We start from the raw sequence: 20,297 nt of genomic DNA, 5'->3' as shown, positions 1-20,297 counted from the left end.
TATTATACTTTCAATTGGTTCATCCACGTGTTTTATTTCTTATTTGAACCTTCTAGGAGCTGAATTTTTGTTATAAATTAAAAATAAATAATTGCAACTGAAAATCTCAACAATTGTAAACATATATATGCAGATGAAGAAAAAATTTTCCGGTTTAAACAATTTTATTACAATAAATTCACTGTGTAACTTTCAAGTAACAACGGCCCATAATGTTTCCACTTCCGCATAGAAAAATTTAAACGTGAAATTTTACGAAGTATTTTTCACCTGGCGTTAAACGTAAATGTACGTTGCATTTTGAACATTTTATTTTTGGAATTCTTTTACACCCAGAATTTTTGCAGCATTTTCTGTTGTCCGAAAAAAATTGGCCAATGTACTGCTTCATCTTTCGGCACGTTTTGTAATGGAAGTACTGTCTTTGGTCTCCTTTTTATATTTTTATGTAATTGTTTATCTACATTGATAAAAACAGAACGCTTTCTTTTCTTACAAATTCCTTTGTGCTCTTGACATAAACAAAATGCAATATCAGTTTTAAATGTCAATAATTTATATTGATTCCTGGGGCTTACAGAATGAATTTTGTCAAAGGATTTACAATCGGGAAGAACTAAATAAATGTCATATATTTTTTCCGTAAAAATCTATCCCTCTGGTATCTTTATAGCTCTTTCGCAATAAAACTGATAAACATGGTCAGGAATTGTTCTCTGCAACAAATTCCTCAACTTTTTCTGACATTTAACAGAACACAAGCTTTATCCTTAATATACAGAAATGTCCCTTATAGACCATTGTTACTCCAAAGTAACAAAATAATATTTGAAATGCAAAAAGATAAATTGTTATTGATATTCAAACTCAGAACTATTATATACATAATTTTTTATTCGGTAAACACCGACAGAAGCATATTACGAAACTGTAACTTCGTTATTTCTGTTTTCGGACTATCAGCTTGAGGTTTTGTCTTCACTGGTATTCTCACGAATCGAACGGGTTGCCCTCGAAACTTCGTTATTTAGACAAATCAACAAAAATTGTGTTTGATTATCGCCTGTATATCTACTTCATCAAATAATGCCATCTATTTTGAAATACCGGTAAAAGGAATGAATCTAATAAACTAGAAAAGAAACGAAAAATTGTTCTTAGATGTGTTCAATCAAAACTTGTTATCTTGAAAGATGTTTCGAAATTTCAAAAAGAATTTGAAATAAACAGGGGGGCTCTTGATAATACAAGTACATATTCGAAATATTTATGTGTATTTTACATAAAGAATATATAAATATATTAGAGAGAAAGATTTAATCGGCTTAAGATAAGAGTGCTAATCGAAAAAAATATATATATACTGAAAGAAAGTTTATAAAATCTCTTGTCACGCTCGAAGAGTAAAGTGAGTTTTGAACGATGCAGAAAGTCTTGCGGTCGCTTAACTGTTAGGAAAAAAATTTAACAGAATGACTAACCAGCACGAATGAACTTCAAGTTATGAAGAGGAGGAAAATTGTGTATTATAAAGATTATAACTTCTTCCATAAAATTGTCGAGCATATTAAAAAAAAAAAAGTAATACACTTTACCATGTCGTACTTGATTAATTCGAAAACTTCTTTACGACGCCATGCTGCTAATCATAACTTGCTAATCATACATTAAATAAAATATTTTATTAACATCTAATCATTTATCAACAAGAAAAATATTCATTCTTTATTATATTCTTTTGCTTCTGGCAATAAACTGGATTGAAAATAAATAAGGAAAATATAATAGGTACGTTTGCTGAAAACTAATTAAATTTAATAAACTTTTCATTATTCAAAATCACATATAATATATTATATGAAATTATAATATATATATATATCAAATATATTAAAAATAAAATGGATAAATTAATGAAAAAATATATTTGATTAATTATCAACCTTTTGATTTACCATCTTCAAGATTCGAAAAACACCATTAATATTCTATAAACATTTGTGTTTCCTTTGGACTAGTAGTTTGAATGACCTTCTATAACTCTCCTATTCTCTCTTTCTCTCTTGTCCTCTCTTTTCAACGGCACCTCTATCGATTTTGGCCACCAATTGGAACAGAACTATCGAGACATTGAATTCAAGTAAACGTCTTTGACTTTGCCAAATTCAACGCGGCGGTGGGCATAAGAACAAACCAAATGTTTTACGAACTCAATATAACGAATGCTATTATTATTTTATACTTTTTCTTTTAGAGGAAACGTTAACTTAATGCTTTCTGAGTGCCCGTGATTCGTACTCTTTAGAACTATTGTTACGTTTGCTAACGAAACAAAGCAATTGCAATTGCTGACTTGCAATTACTCAACTATCTCAGATTACAGCACTAGGATTTTTTACTTTTTTCCTGAAATTCGAAATGCTTTTTTGTGTTTCTTTTTTGTTTACTTCAAATGTTTACTCAACCTATATAAATATTAAAGTATAATACATAATAAAAACTCATATATACATATAAATGCTTATGTAACATATCTTATATAGATATAATTTTAATAAACCCAATAATCACTAAAAGTTATAACTATGAAGTATTCAATTATAATGGTCTGAAAAATCTAGAAAACTTGAAGAGCCTTTTAAACTTATGACTACCAAATAATGAAAGCTTCTTTTCAAAGTTCGAACTAACTTCAAAAAACCTCAACATCTTATGTTAGATATTAGACTTTTCACCTTCGAAAATATAAGCATCGTAAATATTTTCACGATATTTACCATTAAAGCCCGAAGAAAACTCCATTGAATAGAGTTGACGGGAACATATTGAAAGGTACCGAAGGTAAATTTTCAGTGGATTATCTAAACCAATATATAGATCTCAATCGAACCTCTTAAAGCGTGTGATTACAAACCGAATACTTTTTATCGACTACCTAAAACTCTTACAGATTTATTCCATCATTCACAATTTTACTGATCCCACCAATCAAATAGTGATTCAAGCGATAACACGCTTCTTTTCTTCGTGTCTTCCTCATAACTCGTTATATAAGCCGATTGCATAAGATTAGCAGTTACATATAATATTTATCTCTTATCTGTACAAGCATACTACGATTAAATCAATAATCTTTGCAATAATAAACCAAGTTACTATTAATCCACGCATTTCGAATCCAATTCGAATTAAATGATATTGCATTTTAGTTGATTATTAAAATATTAAGAATTGCATATTAACATAGTCTATAAAATACTTTCTATTTAAAGTATATTAAATTTTTCATATTATAATCAATACGATTGATATCAAACTTGAAACCTATAAGAATTTATGATTTAATATGAAGATAATTAGACAAAATGATTAAATTAAAATTTATTTTTAAAAAGAATAGAAAGAAATCTATTTCTTATTCACTGACAACGCATGGCACGCTTAAATAAATTCTTTTGCAACTAACACGATGGAGATACAGATGTTCTCTTAATATTAAACTTCGTCGTTTCAATCATGCCCATCGTAACTCGATTCTCATCGATGAAACAATTCCATTCAAATGGCAGGACAATTCGATGTAATTTAATCAAACCAATCAGAACGGGAAATTATTTAATCCCAGTAGATTTGAAAAATTTTAATAGGGATTTGAAATATCATGAATAAAGTATTGATCGTTTTCAAAGAAATCGTGATTTCTAAAGAATTCTAATACACGACGTGGAAAAAAACAATAATTCTTTTGCGAGAGATAAAATTTGTAGAGGATATTGAGCGTTAACCGAACTTTCTGGAGATCTACGATGCTTTCAAACGTCAAACATGCTCGTTTATCGAAGATGGATCATTAAACTTTTAAGTTATTGCTTCGAAATTTCATGGATACGATTTCCGTGAAAAGAATGACGGAATTCAAGTAATCGTAATAAAGGAAATCTTTAAAGAAAGACAAACTCTTGTAAAGTTTTTAAAAGATTGTTGAGTGGATAAATCGTATTTTATCTGTCGAAGAAAAAAAGTGCACTTTATAGGTATATTATTATTACGTATACCTTAAATTATATAATTTATGTATTCATAATTAAATAAATACAATAATGTTGTAATATAAATGAATGTGTTGATAATAAAATACTTTTTTAAACAAATACTATACCAATTTTATGTATAAAATAATATTCAATTTACTCTTTTACAGAACGATGTGGTTGCAATAGCTTTGGAAGCCCTTTTGAAAAACGAAGTGTCTCTTCCGATCTCTACATCCCTGTAGGTATTTTTTTCGTATCTTATTTTAACAATAATTTTTCTCTAGTTTTCATGCTTCCTCAAGTTACAATATTAGCTTTTCTTCGTTTATTTTCATAAGTTTTACATAATATTCATATCAACTTGAAGCGCATGAAAATATCGTTATTTTATTCGTAAAAATGTATTTTCAAAAAAGCACGATCTCCGTTCTTGTTTCAGAGATAAACTAATTTACAATGTGGACACGGAGGAAAACTACAACTTGTTGGAAGATATATATGAAACATTAAATTACAACTGTGGTAAGTCTTTATTGTATGTTAATATATAAAATGTTTGAAAAACATCGTTGAGGAAAATCAAATAAAACATTCCATATTATTCAAAAGTCCTAATAAAATCAAGAATATTATAAAATTGTTATCTTTCGTTAGACATTTATTTATTTCTTTGTTTCTGAAGCCATATGCCATAGATGTTCTTCCGTGAAAAGACATATAAAGATATAATAAAACTTTTCAGGCTTCGCATTCCACGAAAAGTAACGTTAATATCAACTCAATTCATTATCTTTGAAATATTCAAATTCGTAAAATAAAATTATTAATAATTGTTTTCAACAATCATTAACTATACTATTCTCTCTATTATATTCTAACTATATTATATTAGAAATTTTCCCTAAAATTAATAAATTTATGAACAATATTCTATATCAATTATATACTACGCTGTAAATATCAATTACAATACTTGAAAAAAATCCAAGCAAAAAAAATAAAATGTTTTTTTTCAATAACACTGATTGAATCAATACAGTATAGGCATTTAATACTACTGATAACGATCCACCTCAGTGATGGAATAATGTTCTAACCACATCAATTCATCTCCAATTCATTAACACTATCGATTCGATTCACTTCGACGTCCAAAGTTTTGAACTAACTGAGAATGCTATATTTTTTGATAAAATTGCGTAAAAATCTTCGAGGTTCATTTACTATAAGCGAGAAGGGCTAATTAGGTTGGACGTTTCCATCTATTACGAGATATAAACCCTTTCATCGTGTATCCTGTTTCTCTCGGAGTCTCACCTTTCAGTCCAAAACTAAATTGTTTTCATTATCCTTGATACCGTTTTTTTAACGCAGCTTTTTAGTGGCTCACAAAATAAAAGAGTGATCATGATTTCATGAAAGAAATGAAATTTATTCGCTTTCATCGAGATATTATTTATCTTTTTATTAATAACTCTGATGTCATTTGATTTTCTTTCTTAGAAAAATATCCACAAGAAAAGAACTCTTTCGAAAACAAACATTCAATATTAATTAAAAGTAAACAAAAGATATACTAGTTCTGAAACAAAACAAAAGTATTAGCACATAATACATTTTCATCTAACGTTATCTATAAATCCGGGAAAAAAATCATATTGTTGATTTTTTTCTACAATATATCTTTGGAATATAAAATTTCAGTATATTTTAAGTCGTGAAATTTAAATTGATGTAAAATTTAAAAACAATAACTTTCATCTAAAACGGGAGCTTTATTCTATATTTCATTTTTTGTTTGTTAAGAATTATAATACAGTTGTAAGACAAAAAAATATTATTTTTTGTAAGAGACTTTAAGTGTACTTTGTGTAAAACAATTTAAGTACTGACAAAAAAAGGATTTCAAAGCTAACTGTCTAAAAAGTCTTTCCTTTCTTTTATATCTTTCGACGTTTGTCTACTTTTTTATGTCCCTCCTTTAGTTTGTCTCCGTTTCTAGTCGATTTTTCGTCAGTCGTTTCCCTTCGAAACGATTCAATGCCATAAAGGCTGCCTCTAGGGTAACTTTTTAGTCTTTGGTATACATGTACGCCATTATTTTTTCCTTTTTTTCCCCTCTTTATATTTCTATATTTGTGCCGCTGCATATAAGTAATACAAAACAAAGAAATCATATATCTTTGTGGTCATCAAGCTTATTACGGGAGTTTATAACAAAAATGAGAAAGGAAAAAAGTAACAAGAAAACAAAATAATGATCGTCGTATACTTTGAACGAGATCTCGTAATCGTTAAAAAGTACGAGGTTATATCTCGTCCTTACTGATTTCTTGCTTTTTACAGGATTTATGTTCGATATTACGAACAAATCTAAAGATTCAGTTGGATTTAAGCTACATATATATAAATCGGGTTATATGAGATTCAAAGACAGTCCCTGGAGACTACTTAAACTAGCTGAATAAAAATTGCATCTTTGTGGGTAATCCTTATCATACAAAAAAGGGAAATTTCTTTACATTTTTCTATTAGAAATCATGTTAAATGTAAATAATAAATAGAATGATTGTAAATTGACATCTATAATACTGTCTAATAAAAAAGGTATATTCTAAAGTATTTCTATTAAGAATTTTTGGGAGTCAAATTTTACTGTTTTAGGAGAAAGTCATTATGATGTTTTCTATACAGTCTCCTGGGTAAATTGATTATATGTAAATCCTTAACCTATAATTTAGATGCATTTCTACATAAGTAAATATTTATGGTTAAGATATTGTAGTATTAGTTTATTAATAGAATTACGATATTTTGTATTTTATTTCAAAATATGAATCCTCAGTTATAGTATTAAACGTACTTAAGAAAAATATGAGGCCAAATACTTGATAAAAAATAATTTTATTATTTTGCAATTCGGATAACTGACTCTCGAAACGCATTATACATTCTTTTTTATAAAGGATTCCGAAATGATCGATCTGTGAATTAAAAATTACGATACCATAAAAATATGTGTATTTTCGCATGACCTTTACGAATCCGTATATAAAAAAAAGACTAACGTCAGAACATATCCTCTTCTGAAGCATTCAAACTTTTATCTGAAACATGTTGCAACGGATAATAATAGTGACGTAAATCAAAATGTCAATATCAATCGAAATACACTATATGCCAACAATTTAATATTTCTCGAGAATGCAAATTTTGTAGAAATATTAAAAGAATAAGAGAAAAGAGAAAGGCAAGGGAAATTTAAAATTACAATATACATAGATAATCGATATCTCTCGTAAAATCGAAGAACAAAAAGAATTTTGCGCAATTAAAATACAAGATTCAACGATAATCCACGCTTTGAAAGATTGATGAGATATATAGTAAGGCTTGATCCAAAAAAATTACATTCAAGACACTTACGGTCGAAGCGATACACCAAGGATATTAATTTTTATCCGCGTAACTGGTGAGAGATTATTGATTTAATAGGAATGAGAAGGTATATTGTTTCGACAAAATTTAACTCTAAATGTAATGAATTTAATCAATGATAAAATATTGAAATTTTTACTCTTTGTCTTTCCTCCTCTTTTACATTGATAAACTGCATTCGATGCCTTAACAATAATCCCTTATAAATTTTTCAAATCGAGTAGTTAACATCAATCATTCTTTTTCGTAGATTCAAGAGAACGAAAAGAAAAGTTGAAAAGAAATGAGCATCGATATCGATACTGAGCTGTCACTGTGTAACATCGAACATTCATTCCAACGATGTAAGATCGTGATCTTTATAAAGTTGTTTTGCTTGATCCTCGTCGCACATATATCATTTATTTTCTCGAAATACGATGTATACTTACTCCACTATGGTTCATGAAAAATGATCCCTGTAATGATTCTCTTCTTTGTAATCTTGGAAGAAGCATGCATGCTCATTGTTCATTCTATTTTTAACTTTTCTTTCTTCCTGGGTGATACCCGAGAGAATTTTGATGAATCCATGCACGAATCTCTCACTAACTGCAATCTTACTTGTAATCCCTTTGTCTCTGCTGAATTCTAGTTGGAAGCTCATATTGTCGACGCTGATATTCGAAATAGCGAAAAACTGCGAAATCTACTATGCGCAATCAATCGTGAATAATAAAAAAAGACCTACAGCGACGAAAGTAATTTTCTCATTTCGTTTATAATTGAGATGATTTTTTATTCCAATTAAAAAAACAAGAATATAGGTATCATGGAGTATATAACGCCAGCTGCGTTGAAATAACCGATGGCCAAGTTATTTTATGTCTATCATGAACGATACTCATCTCTGATAATTCTATGTAAACCTTTTAATGATAAGATAGCTTTTATGAAAACTATGATATATTTTAGAAGTAAACGGGAATCGTCAGCTGATAATTATTGAGTGATGAGATATATTACAGTTAACAAAATTATGATAAAAATATATTATTTTATGTTTGCGCAAATATTTCGAACAATCGATTGATTCTTTTACATATAAACTATTCTCATTTAGTTTATTAATATTTACAATTATACGATAAGATTTTATAGACAATCCTTCCAAATTCCTAGCTTGAATCTAATTGAAATTTACAATCGAGGATTATCGGTATCAAAATGAATAACGTCAGCGAAGAGAAAAACAAATCCATTTCATGAGTTTATTATCCGCAATAATCATTTTTGTCAGTTTCATTGCCTTATAACGGATTCACATATCAGAAATTTGATGTTCACGGAAATGCGATATCCAATGTAAATAGTAAGATAACTCTTGAAATGCTATACATTTCGATTCCTATTCGAAACAATGTTAACGACATTATTGGCGCCATCAGAGAGTAATGTCAATTGTACGGATTTTCTAACAACTAACAAACATTATAAATCTCGCTATCATAAAGATCTGGAATTCATCGTGAATGATTTCTCAGGAAAACTTGCTTAAACTTTACGAGGTTAAAACTAGAAGATAGAAGTCAATGATATTTCCTCTTCCTCGAAGATCGTTGAAGAGAATTTGAAGTGTCTGTGATTCGTGACTTTACGTTAAATTAGATTCTAGCAAGGAAAAGGTTACTCGAATTAATTAAAATCTATTTGGATATATATACTATATATACTATTGGATATATATACTATACAAACATATCTCTACAAATAGATATATATATTTATTTTACTTTATTTCACTTTTTCCATACTATTTTTTGGCTATATTATAATTTGAAATGAAAACAATGGTGCAATAATTCGTTTAATCCTAAAATAAAATAAATTTTAAATTAATCTTGTTTTCCAATTCAATATAAAATTAGAATTATATTGTATTCAATACATTTCTACTTGATCTCTCATACATGAGAGGATATTCCCAAAAATATAATCTCATTTCCTATTATTCGTTATAAAATATTATTATTTTAAATATTGTATATATAACACCGGACATTCGGTGCAGATAATTTCATTTTCGTGTCATCTCAAAATACATCTCACATTAACTGGACGTTTGAAATTATTTCAATTTAAATATATTACATCGATTTGTACTCAAAATTGTTAAATTTATGCATAAATTTATGTCAGTACGAGTTAATGTGATATTATGCTAGAGTCCTCGCTCGTAGATCATCATCGATCGAAACTTGGAAATCGTTTTGAAAGAGTTTTATAAAGACCATTCCTTTTTCAAGGAAACTTTGCACGAACGAATCTTTTCGTACGATCTGATTTCGGGAGGTTGAATGAGAAAGCGAGAGAGAAAAAAAGAAGACTAGAGAGATGGACGAGTGGGTAAAAGTAGATAAATGCGATCAAAGAACAGATATCGAAAATTGACGTTGAATCTGTCCATTGAGAGTGGATTTTACTTTGAGATCTTCGAGAGTATGTTAACCTAATTTGCATTAGACCGTCAAGTAGTGCGGTTACAATTAAGCACTACTCCAGGAACGTCCCATTAATCAGCTGCTTGATTTGGATTGGTCACTCGATATCCAGCAAACAGTAATGTACACAGATTTGTCTTTGGCAATCGGAATTCAACATTAGCTACTAATGTTGACGAACAGTAGGGAAGAGAGTAAGGTAATAATCCTAGTATGAGAAATTTACCACGAAAAATCAGTCAATATCTCTGATTCCAAGATGCTAAATTTCCGTTCGCATTTACGTTCGCTATTGCGGCCAAGAAGGAAATTTATCTTTCGTGTAGTAGAACATAATGGTTCGTTAAACTAGTAACATGGTACGATACTTTATAAGCGACCCTTAGCGAACCGACGGAATTTCCAGAGACACCAACGATAAACTTAAGTTTGCATGAAACTGTGACAGGTATTGCCGATAGGTAGAGCCATAGCGTACCGAAACATTGCTCAAAGTCTGATGGATGAAATTATTTATGATCTACTAAAAGAGTAAATATTAATAAATTTTGTGTCGCGTATAATAATAAATTATTTTATTTTTTTTCTTGTCTTTTTGAAGATCCTAACGGTTAAAAATCAAATGCAAAACCTCGAACAACTTTTTATATTAAGTTGATTGTTCTAATTAAAAAATTGTGGCTTAAAGCACTACTTGAATGCTAGAATCTATTCATTACGAAAAAGTTTGTCTTTTTGTTCATTTATTACAAGTATCGATTTATGGAAATAAATTGCGATTAGATAAACTAACAGAAGTAACATTACATTATATACTTTTCTAGATAAGATCAATCATCTCGATTTCGCCACTACTAACGCGAACAAAACAGGAAGAATAAAATTTAATTAATTGTACTATTAATTAAATGAATTGAATTAGTGAGAAGGGAAGACTGTACCCTAACCTAGTAAATGCACATACAATAAATCAAAAAAAAATTTCCAAAGAAAATTTACTTGCTGTCTCACGTTGTGATAAAAAAATATAGAAAGAATTTTTATGTAAACGCTTATGTAAATTAAAAGATAGAATGCTTTTGCTTAAACACAATTATATTGCCAATATAAAGATAATCAATATAAAAATCATCCCCATGTACCAATGAAAAATATTCATTATTCAAGCGCTTAAGATTAATTTAAAAAAAAAAGGAAAAGAAAAAAATTGTTATTTGTAAGAAGAAGTTTTCTTCTTGTTCATTGGTTCTGTCAAATTACGATCAAGGAAAAGATTTTTAAACATGAATCATCTTTCGTAAGCACTGTCCTCGAGATTTCTTGCTAGCAATATTTCTCCGTTATTCACGGTGTCGTGATCAGCTGATATTTGTAAACACGACGAGAACAAGTAGTTCGTACTGCGGAAGCACTCCGAGTAATTTCTCGAGCAGAAACGGAACTTTCTGCTATGACGTGACGCATGTTCCTAAAACTTTAATCCTACTTTTATTTTTTTTTTTATCGAGGACGTATGTTTATCCATGTAGGTACGGCTTCGAATGATTTCCAGTATTGTTTTGCAAACGTAATGATATAATCCCAAAATGGAATCTCGAATTATGAATATTCGCTAATGCGATAGATTCGTATTCACTCATACGAAATTTCCCAGCAAGCGCGGATTGCTTTTGCAATATGGCTTTTTTTCCCTGAATCTGACTAACTGAAACGATAAATCTAAGATAATATCGTTACAGCATTCAGATATACTGCTACAAAGAATATAAAGCGTGATAGAGATGACATACTGATTTTAATTTACATAATAATAAGAAAAACGTGAGCTCGAAATCTGAATTTGCTGCTATGCTCGAACTGATATTTTAAATTTACATATATGCCTACGTATGTATGTATATGCATACTTTAAAATATATTGTTAGAAAAGGAAAAGGAGAGAGAGAGAGAGAGAGAAAGATTAAAACATTTGTTGGATGGTATATATTTTATTTGTCTTTAATTTAACTTTAATATTTTTGCGAGATTATTGTTCATATTCGATCTCTCACATTCCGTAACTTTGATATTTGTCGTATTTATCTTAAAAATATATGTAGAATGAATATTTCAATAACAAAGACAAATATAATCTGTACCTATGTGAAAATTTCTTCGATGATTTGTCGATTAAATTGGATATCAGTTTGGAAATTCTAGTTAAATGTACCGATTCTAACAATAACATATGGTAAATATTGAAAGTGCGTCTCTCTTTTAACGGCTGGATTTGCGAGTTTATAGAGAGATTCTTTTATCACAATTGCTATATGGAAAGGATACAGATCTAAAAGCAGCATTGCGATTGTGATAAAATCTGTAAAGGTAGGAAAACATAGGGTAGATTTTTACGAATTCTCATAAACGCTCTTTTTGTTTTGTCTCTTTTTTTATACGATCTTATTGTAACAGCTGATGGTTCGTTTGTCATCGAATAAAAGGATTTTTCTTTTGTCAAATACAATTTTACATAATATGTAGGTATGCTCATCAAGTTAGAAATGAAGAGAAACGAAAGAAAGAAAGAAAGAATGAAAGAAAGAAAGGATAAAGGAAAGGGAAAAACAAATAGAAAGAGGAAAAATTTCGTGGAAATTTTACCGCACGATTTGAGGAGCCCTCATCGCGAGATATTCCAGATGGATGGTCGTCTGTGATGCATGTTACCACGTATTACCTCGGCCGTTATCGATTATCGAGTTTTCTCGCGCGAGTGTAATGTAAAATAATATAGTAAGGAAGCCATCGGTTAAAAGACTTTGGTCGCATCTATTTTCGGAATCTTATGAGGGATCTGCAAGTACTGGCCTTAAAAAGGGTGAAGAATGATGAGAGATTTTTCGATAGAAAAAGATAGAAAGAGAAAGATCTTTCCATCTTTCTTTCTTTCCTTTTCTGAAAACATACTGAATGACTTTTAAATAAAAAAGATACATCTCATACTTATTTTCACAATAAACGTTAGCTTTCTAACAAATACAAACCAGTAGATATTAAATATTAAATCTGAATGTATTTTACTCTTGTGAATTTAAAAATCCTGTTAGATTAAAATAAGAATGGTGGGTCGGTTTCTTGGGCATTCGAAAACGACTTCGGAATCGACATTTTCTCTTTATTCTGAGACTATTTGATAGCGGATCTTATATTACCATATGAATCGATTAGTGTATAGCCTTTTTTTTTTAGTATCGATAGGCAGTATTTATATGTAAATTAAATTCTCTACTCACAGATACAGTTGTTGGAATGATAATAAATAATTGTATACATTTTTTTACGTGCAAGACAATTGACGAAAAATATCAATTTCAAATATACTTTCGTCATCTTAAATAAAATACTAATCGTCACTTATATATTTATATATACATATACAAGTAATCCTCCTATAACACGGTAGTTAGATTCCTAGAAAATGCCGTGTTATTTGAGACCATGATTTATTATTCCTTCACGTCATTATTTAAACGTAATTTAATTTTTGAATATATTAAATAAAATCATATTATCTAGTGTTGTAAAAGTAAAAAGTATTATACAAAGGTTTTCGCAATTTATGAATCATGTTATAGCAAAACCGTGTTATAGAACGCAGTATTGTAGAAGAGTTACCTGTATATACAATCTATGATGTAAACTCTAAATGACTGCTTTCAAGATATACGAGAAAAGTTAAAATATTGACAAAGTAATCTTGTTTTTATTTTTCAGAAGTCAACGTAGAAGCATTTCTCGATGATCTAGGACAAGAATTGATCAATACCGCATGCGTTGGCCTTCTTAGGCGAGCTTTTCGATGCCTTGGGAACGATCTGACAGCTTTCCTGACAACTCTCGACGGCGTCAACGACGTCGTTCAACATCAGTCTGGCTTGGATAACGAGGCCGAGTTCGTGTGCATCGCGACACCGGAAGGATTGGAGTTACATTTCACAACCGATTACCCGTCCGTCGCCTATCTTCTCGTTGGCAGCCTCAAGGGCATCGCCAGACAGTTTTATAATGACAAAGCTAATGTGTGCATATTGCCAGATCCTTATAATTCCAAATTTTTTAGGTAATTATCATTAATCCTTCGATACGATTGATTTAACCTGTTAAACGAAAAACATGAGTCAAGCCTTCAATATTCATTTCTTTCCTCATAAAAGAATAAATACATTATTTCTTTTTTTGACTTTAATGCAAACAACATTATACGTTCCAATTTTTAACTTTTCGGTTCATTAATTTAACCGAAGTCTCTGGTTCCCGTCCTACTCATTTTATATTTAATTAAAAATATATCTATACATTCAGGATCTCGTGAAGATCTTTCCAGTATTATAATTTTTGTATTTTATATATTTGATTAAAAGATTACATCATCTTACTATTCAGAAAAACTAGTATAAAATGAAAATTTTTTATGCTACTTGAAGAATAATATAATTCTTTAAATAATAGTCCAAGAAAGCATATATACATTTATAGATAAGTAATATATAGCATAACATTTGCATCAAATTCTTAATCGAAAGCCTCTCGAAACAAGAAAACTTGTAAAATTTCTATCTCTCTATATTCTTGAAAATATGTAAGAATTTTTTTTTTTAGATATTTTCACCGTAGTTATAACAACCTGGATAGTTATAAAGAATCAATACATTTGTCGAGTCAATCGTATACTGATACCACTGAAATTTGTCTAGGGAATATAATTCGCAGAGATGATGGAAAAGCTTTTACAATTTAATGACAATACCTACTGTTTTATCTTGTTTATATTGATTTTCCAACAAATAAATATTAATCGATAGTGTGTCGCAAATATTTAACAGAAAATATTTGAACAGATTAAATAAAAAAATCGCTCCTGCACCTTTAAGTATATATTACGTATTCGCTATTGAAATTTAAACGATTTCTCTATAACATCGATTAAATTCCCTCTTCTTTCGAAGAGATGACAATTAAATATAAAAAGAATCATTTTATTAGAAAAAATGCTAAGTTCTCTATTCTAGTATGATATTAATTCGTGTAAAATATAAATCGAATATATCAGTACATAATTTGTTATTTCTATAGCATTGAAAGTACGTTATCGATTATAACATTATCTACTAAGTTTCATTACCGAACGATTCTGTGGAATATGAAATATGAGATCAAATATGAATTCGTGGAAATTATAGTTCCCGGAAATACAGTTAATAAATAGATATGTAAGTACTAGTCATAAACTTATTGACGAGCATCACGTATAGCTGATAAAGTAACAGTCAATGTTGGTAAATTCACACACTATCGTTTTCGATCGTTTAATTTAATTTTAAAATTATATCTTCTCTTGCGAGTAAGAATATAAGAATATTTTTACGAAAAAGATGACACAGTGAAAGCATTGATTTTTAACGGATAGATGTATCTATGTTTTGTCTCTACTACCTCTCTCTCTCCCCCCCACTCTTTCTCTTTCTTTCTTTCATTCTTTCTTTCTCTCTCTTTTTCTTTCATACTTTCCCTTTGAAGAAATTTTCTATGGTAGAGTTACTGTCAAAAAGATACAAGTTCTTATAGTCGGATCGAAATAGCTTTTAAAGAGGAATATATAAGATTTGCTAACGGTCGAGTTATCTTTCAGATATCGCATCATTCCAGAACGGTATAGTGATCGAATCGACGACGATTCCGACGTAGTCACGCCAGACTATTTCCGTCCACTTTCCACCGAGGCCAGAGACCTTCGCTTGGGGGTGGCAAGCTTTTGCAAAGCTTTCCCATGGCACTTCGTCGTCGATAGAAACTTCGAGTTTGTCCAGCTGGGTGTTGGCTTTATGAAAATCTTTGGTCATTATTTGGATCGCCTTGGAAGGGAAATATCGACGTACTTTGCGTTCACTCGACCACACGGGATTACTTTGACCTTTCAAGAGATTCTGAAGCGCGCGAACACGCCATTTGTTCTAACGTTACAAAGGCCACACGGTGCTGAGAAATATCCTGCTGAGGTATAAAATTCTCCTATCAGTTTACAAAACTTTTACTTTGTTCCGTTCATCGTTAATAATACTTCATATAATACGGATAAAATATTACTTTAACATAATATTTCTCTTTATTTTTTTCCATTTATTATTGTTTAAGTGTTTTATAATTGTCAGATAAAAAGCGTTAATACGAGTCGTATAATAACCAAGAAAAATCCTTAGTAATAAATTTGTATAATAGAGAAGCTTGTGAAAATTGCATGAAATTAATTAACATACTACGTTTGATAAATTTATAGTACAATATCAAGGTGGATATCATTGATAGTCCTATTTATACCACATACGTTATTCTACAGACAATATCACCCTGTACAATCTTGTAATTCCAAACCGCAATTCGAATAGTCAGAATATATCCCTAATCGATTCGAGTACCTGTACTAATTGCACCAGATCTTACTGTATGATTATTATAAATCTCGACAAGCTAAAGAATGAAACATAGATAATATAATCGGCCGATAATTTACATTGAATTTTATTTTTAGGGTTTGGAAATGAAGGGCCAAATGGTTCACTGTCCGGAATCAGATTCAATTTTATTCGTGAGTTCACCGTTCCTTAACGGATTAGATGGTCTCACAGGAAGAGGTCTTTTTATTTCTGATATACCATTGCACGATGCGACGAGAGACGTTATCTTAGTGGGCGAGCAAGCGAGGGCTCAGGTAACAAGTCACGTCTTTATTTTGTCAACAAATACAATTTTATTCCACGTTGGAACGAGTTCGTAAAAAAAATAATATCCATTTCACGTTGAATGTTAAGACATTAAGAAATCCTAAGAAAATAAGTTTATGTACTTTTTCGAGCAATAATGCACCGTGAAAGGAAGTAAATCAATATAGTTACATACATACTCCTTAATCTTATGTACTCTTTCATAAAGCCATTTTAATGGCTCGTGCATTTGTATTTACTGACAAGTAGCATGTATATAAAGTCATCAAATATATAGTAAATTAACATGAGATATGATATGGCTCATGTATCTCTAACGTTGAATGTTAGTAAGAAGATACTGTGTTGGATAAATTAAAGACATGAACGTATTTGCTTATAGGATGGCTTGAGAAGACGCATGGATAAACTAAAAAGCTCTATAGAGGAAGCTAATAGAGCGGTCGATGCTGAAAGAGAAAAGAATGTTAGTCTACTTCATCTTATATTTCCACCAGATATAGCGAAACGTTTATGGTTAGGTAAGTCACGGACATTGGTAAAGTAGAGTCCTGTAACTTCAGAACTACAAATTAAGATAGACTTGTTTTAACAATAATTGCAACAAATCACTAATCAATAATTGCAAATAAATTATTTTTAATGTTTTAAAGTTATTCATTCGAAAAATCATAAATTGTCTGAATTAAGGAGTATATGAAAAAAATATTATAAGGATATTTCGTTATCGAGTTACGATAAGTCAGGGAGCCATTTTAAGGACTGATAGTAACGACATAAAGAAAATAAGATCTTTTTTCAAATAAGATAATTAGAAATTCAACTTTTCTTCTGTAGGTGAAACGATCGAAGCAAAAATGTATTCGAACGTGACGATGCTTTTCAGCGATATTGTTGGATTCACGGCTATTTGTTCGACAGCAACTCCAATGATGGTTGTCAATATGCTTCAAAATCTTTACGAACAATTTGATATATTTTGTGGACAATTGGACGTATACAAGGTGTTTTAATATTTGTAATTGATCATTAATAATTGCAATATACTTATAACACGCACAATTTTAATTTGACGAGCGTGCTCAGAAACACATTTTTTTTTTTCAATTATTTATTTTCCATGAAAACTCTCGACGGCTGTAACCGTCATTTACGGCAACGTCTTAAAAACAATCTATATGTATAAAAAGTATAATTTTTAACTCATTTGGGTATCAGGTAGAAACAATAGGCGATGCTTATTGCGTGGCGTGTGGTTTACATCGAAATACAAACACTCATGCACAACAAATTGCCTGGATGGGCTTAAAAATGATACAAACGTGTACTCAACATTTAACGCACGAAGGAAAACCTATCAAGGTAATAATTACGTTTAATTATCGAAGAATTATCAATTCGATTTCTATAATATACGCATGAAAGAAAATAATCGTGTAATCAATTATTTGTTTCGGTAACAAAATTTAATATAAAACTTAATATGTTTTAATGATAATGCTGATGTGCGTATAGAAATCAATGATAATACTTATTATTACTAATTTACTTAACAATATTATCATACCATTGTTTATTATTTCCTTTTCGAAGACTATTAAAACTTTTCCCATTAAAAAAGTATCCATTGTTCTTGTTGATAACAAACGACCACTACGATACGTGCAGCAAAGTAAAAGAAAAGATTCCTACATTGAAATTAACTTTTAAAGGAATCTTTGCGAATTTTTTTACTTTTCTTGCACGTTCTCTTTTCACATCAAATTATAACTCTTCTTATATTCATGAAATCACTCGTATAACTTACTTCGGAACATTATTATGATTAAATATTTTTCAGATGCGTATTGGTATTCATACCGGAATGGTTTTGGCTGGTGTAGTTGGTAAAAAAATGCCTAGGTATTGTCTCTTCGGGCACAATGTAACGCTGGCTAACAAATTTGAATCCACGAGCGAGCCATTGAGAGTTAATGTCAGTCCTACAACGTATTTGTATGTATAACGAGAACAAATATTTCTTTTTTACCTGAGTACATTTTTTGAAATATAAACATATCAAATTGAAATAGTTCATTTCATTTATGTTATTTTTAACGATGACATTATTTTATTGTAGACACTTAATTAAAACATCAGGATTCATTTTGGAACCGCGGACCAAGAATAATTTACCGAAAGAAATGCCAGCAAACACACCAGGGACCTGTTACTTTCTCAACGGTTACCAACATAGTGACATTGATGCAAGAGAATCTTTGAATACTCATATCCAAGCTGCGATTACAGAACTTGGAATTTGCAATGACACATAAAAATCTTTTTAAAAGAACAAAGAAAAAAAGAAAGGAATCTTACGAGATGACACACGCATCAGCTAGCCTCTTCTCTCTATGAACTTTTCTAATGATTTCTTTCGAAAAACAAAATCGAGAAATAAATAAATGACAAATTAATCGACTTTAATCAGAAAGCTAAGCGCGAAGGTGCTATACCGATGTCGGGCTTCAGGTATGACAACGGTACAAAAGTCCAATGAAAAATCCTATGTCGATACTATTTATACGCAGAGTTTTAGGTTGAAAAAATAATTATATACTTATGAACAATACGACAAGTAAACTCTATGACGAATTAAATACAACGTTGTTTTGTTAATCTACCACACTTCTACTGCTCCTTATTATCCTAATCGAATTATTATATCGTGTAAATTCTTTATTAACAGAGAATAAATGCTATATATTAATTATATATATATTAAATAAATTTTGAAGAAATCGAAAGAGGGACAGATAATTGAAATTATCTTAAATAATAATAACGTTTGGATAGAACCGAGGAATCATAAAATATTTTTTATTCAAGACACTAACAATATGAGTTTTTTTGTAATTTCCGATAATTTAATACAGATCTGTATCCTAATTTCGCAGACTTTTATTAATAAACTGAAAAGATCAATTCTTTGTCGGAAAAACCACCGGATACTGTTGTTCGGTCGACTTGTCCTTTTCTTTCTGATAAATAAAATGTAACTTTAACAGTGAAGTTTCACCTTTCAACCGACATTACTTACTAAAGATAGAAAAAATAGGTCTGTGAGTCTGTTCTTGATATTAACTGCCTTATTAATAGTAAAAAGTAACAATTGACTAGGAATTTCTTCGTGGAAGAAAACAAGAACGTCCCTACATTATTCTTTCAAATGAATTAGTTCTCCTTGTAATCGAAATTTGGGGAAAGAAAAGAAAAGAAAAGAAAAGAAAAGAAAAACAGGAAATGAAAAGAAGAAAGAGGACGAGGAAAGAAATGGAAAGATTACAATGCCGAGAATCCCATCGATAGCTTATTGTACCGTCATAATGCTGAAAAATCAGTAAACAGGATACCTTTAACATCTGTATCTTTACGCTTGCATATAAATACATTAGGGTAGTCCATATTTTGGGTACTTTTGAATTTTTATGCTCATATGGTTCGAAATAAATAAATAAATAATTATATCCCCCAAGTGTTTCAAGTCTCTATCTCAATTTTAACATTTTACCGCAGAGCTATGTAAGTTTCTCATCTAAATAATATTG

General features: G+C 30.0%; 1 protein-coding gene across 1 annotated transcript in view; it reads left to right on the top strand.

The window, feature by feature from the left end:
• LOC106785349 (head-specific guanylate cyclase) overlaps nt 1–19,351 on the top strand; it is a 31,220-nt gene extending 11,869 nt beyond the window's left edge. The window contains exons 2-11 of the mRNA XM_014745738.1: nt 4,202–4,272; nt 4,474–4,556; nt 13,706–14,051; nt 15,621–15,987; nt 16,518–16,697; nt 17,093–17,231; nt 17,548–17,714; nt 17,929–18,072; nt 18,551–18,705; nt 18,830–19,351. Of these exons, the coding sequence (XP_014601224.1) occupies nt 4,202–4,272; nt 4,474–4,556; nt 13,706–14,051; nt 15,621–15,987; nt 16,518–16,697; nt 17,093–17,231; nt 17,548–17,714; nt 17,929–18,072; nt 18,551–18,705; nt 18,830–19,025 (1,848 nt within the window). The 3' untranslated portion in view covers nt 19,026–19,351. The remainder of the gene's footprint in view (nt 1–4,201; nt 4,273–4,473; nt 4,557–13,705; nt 14,052–15,620; nt 15,988–16,517; nt 16,698–17,092; nt 17,232–17,547; nt 17,715–17,928; nt 18,073–18,550; nt 18,706–18,829) is intronic.
• The last annotated feature ends 946 nt before the right edge of the window (nt 19,352–20,297 follow it).

This window comes from Polistes canadensis, unplaced genomic scaffold, assembly GCF_001313835.1.
Source record: "Polistes canadensis isolate GaletaPanama2010 unplaced genomic scaffold, ASM131383v1 scaffold_2, whole genome shotgun sequence".
In the NCBI taxonomy this organism is placed as follows: domain Eukaryota; kingdom Metazoa; phylum Arthropoda; class Insecta; order Hymenoptera; family Vespidae; genus Polistes; species Polistes canadensis.
Note: the sequence above shows the minus strand (reverse complement) of the source record. Positions and strands in the feature narration are given on the sequence as shown.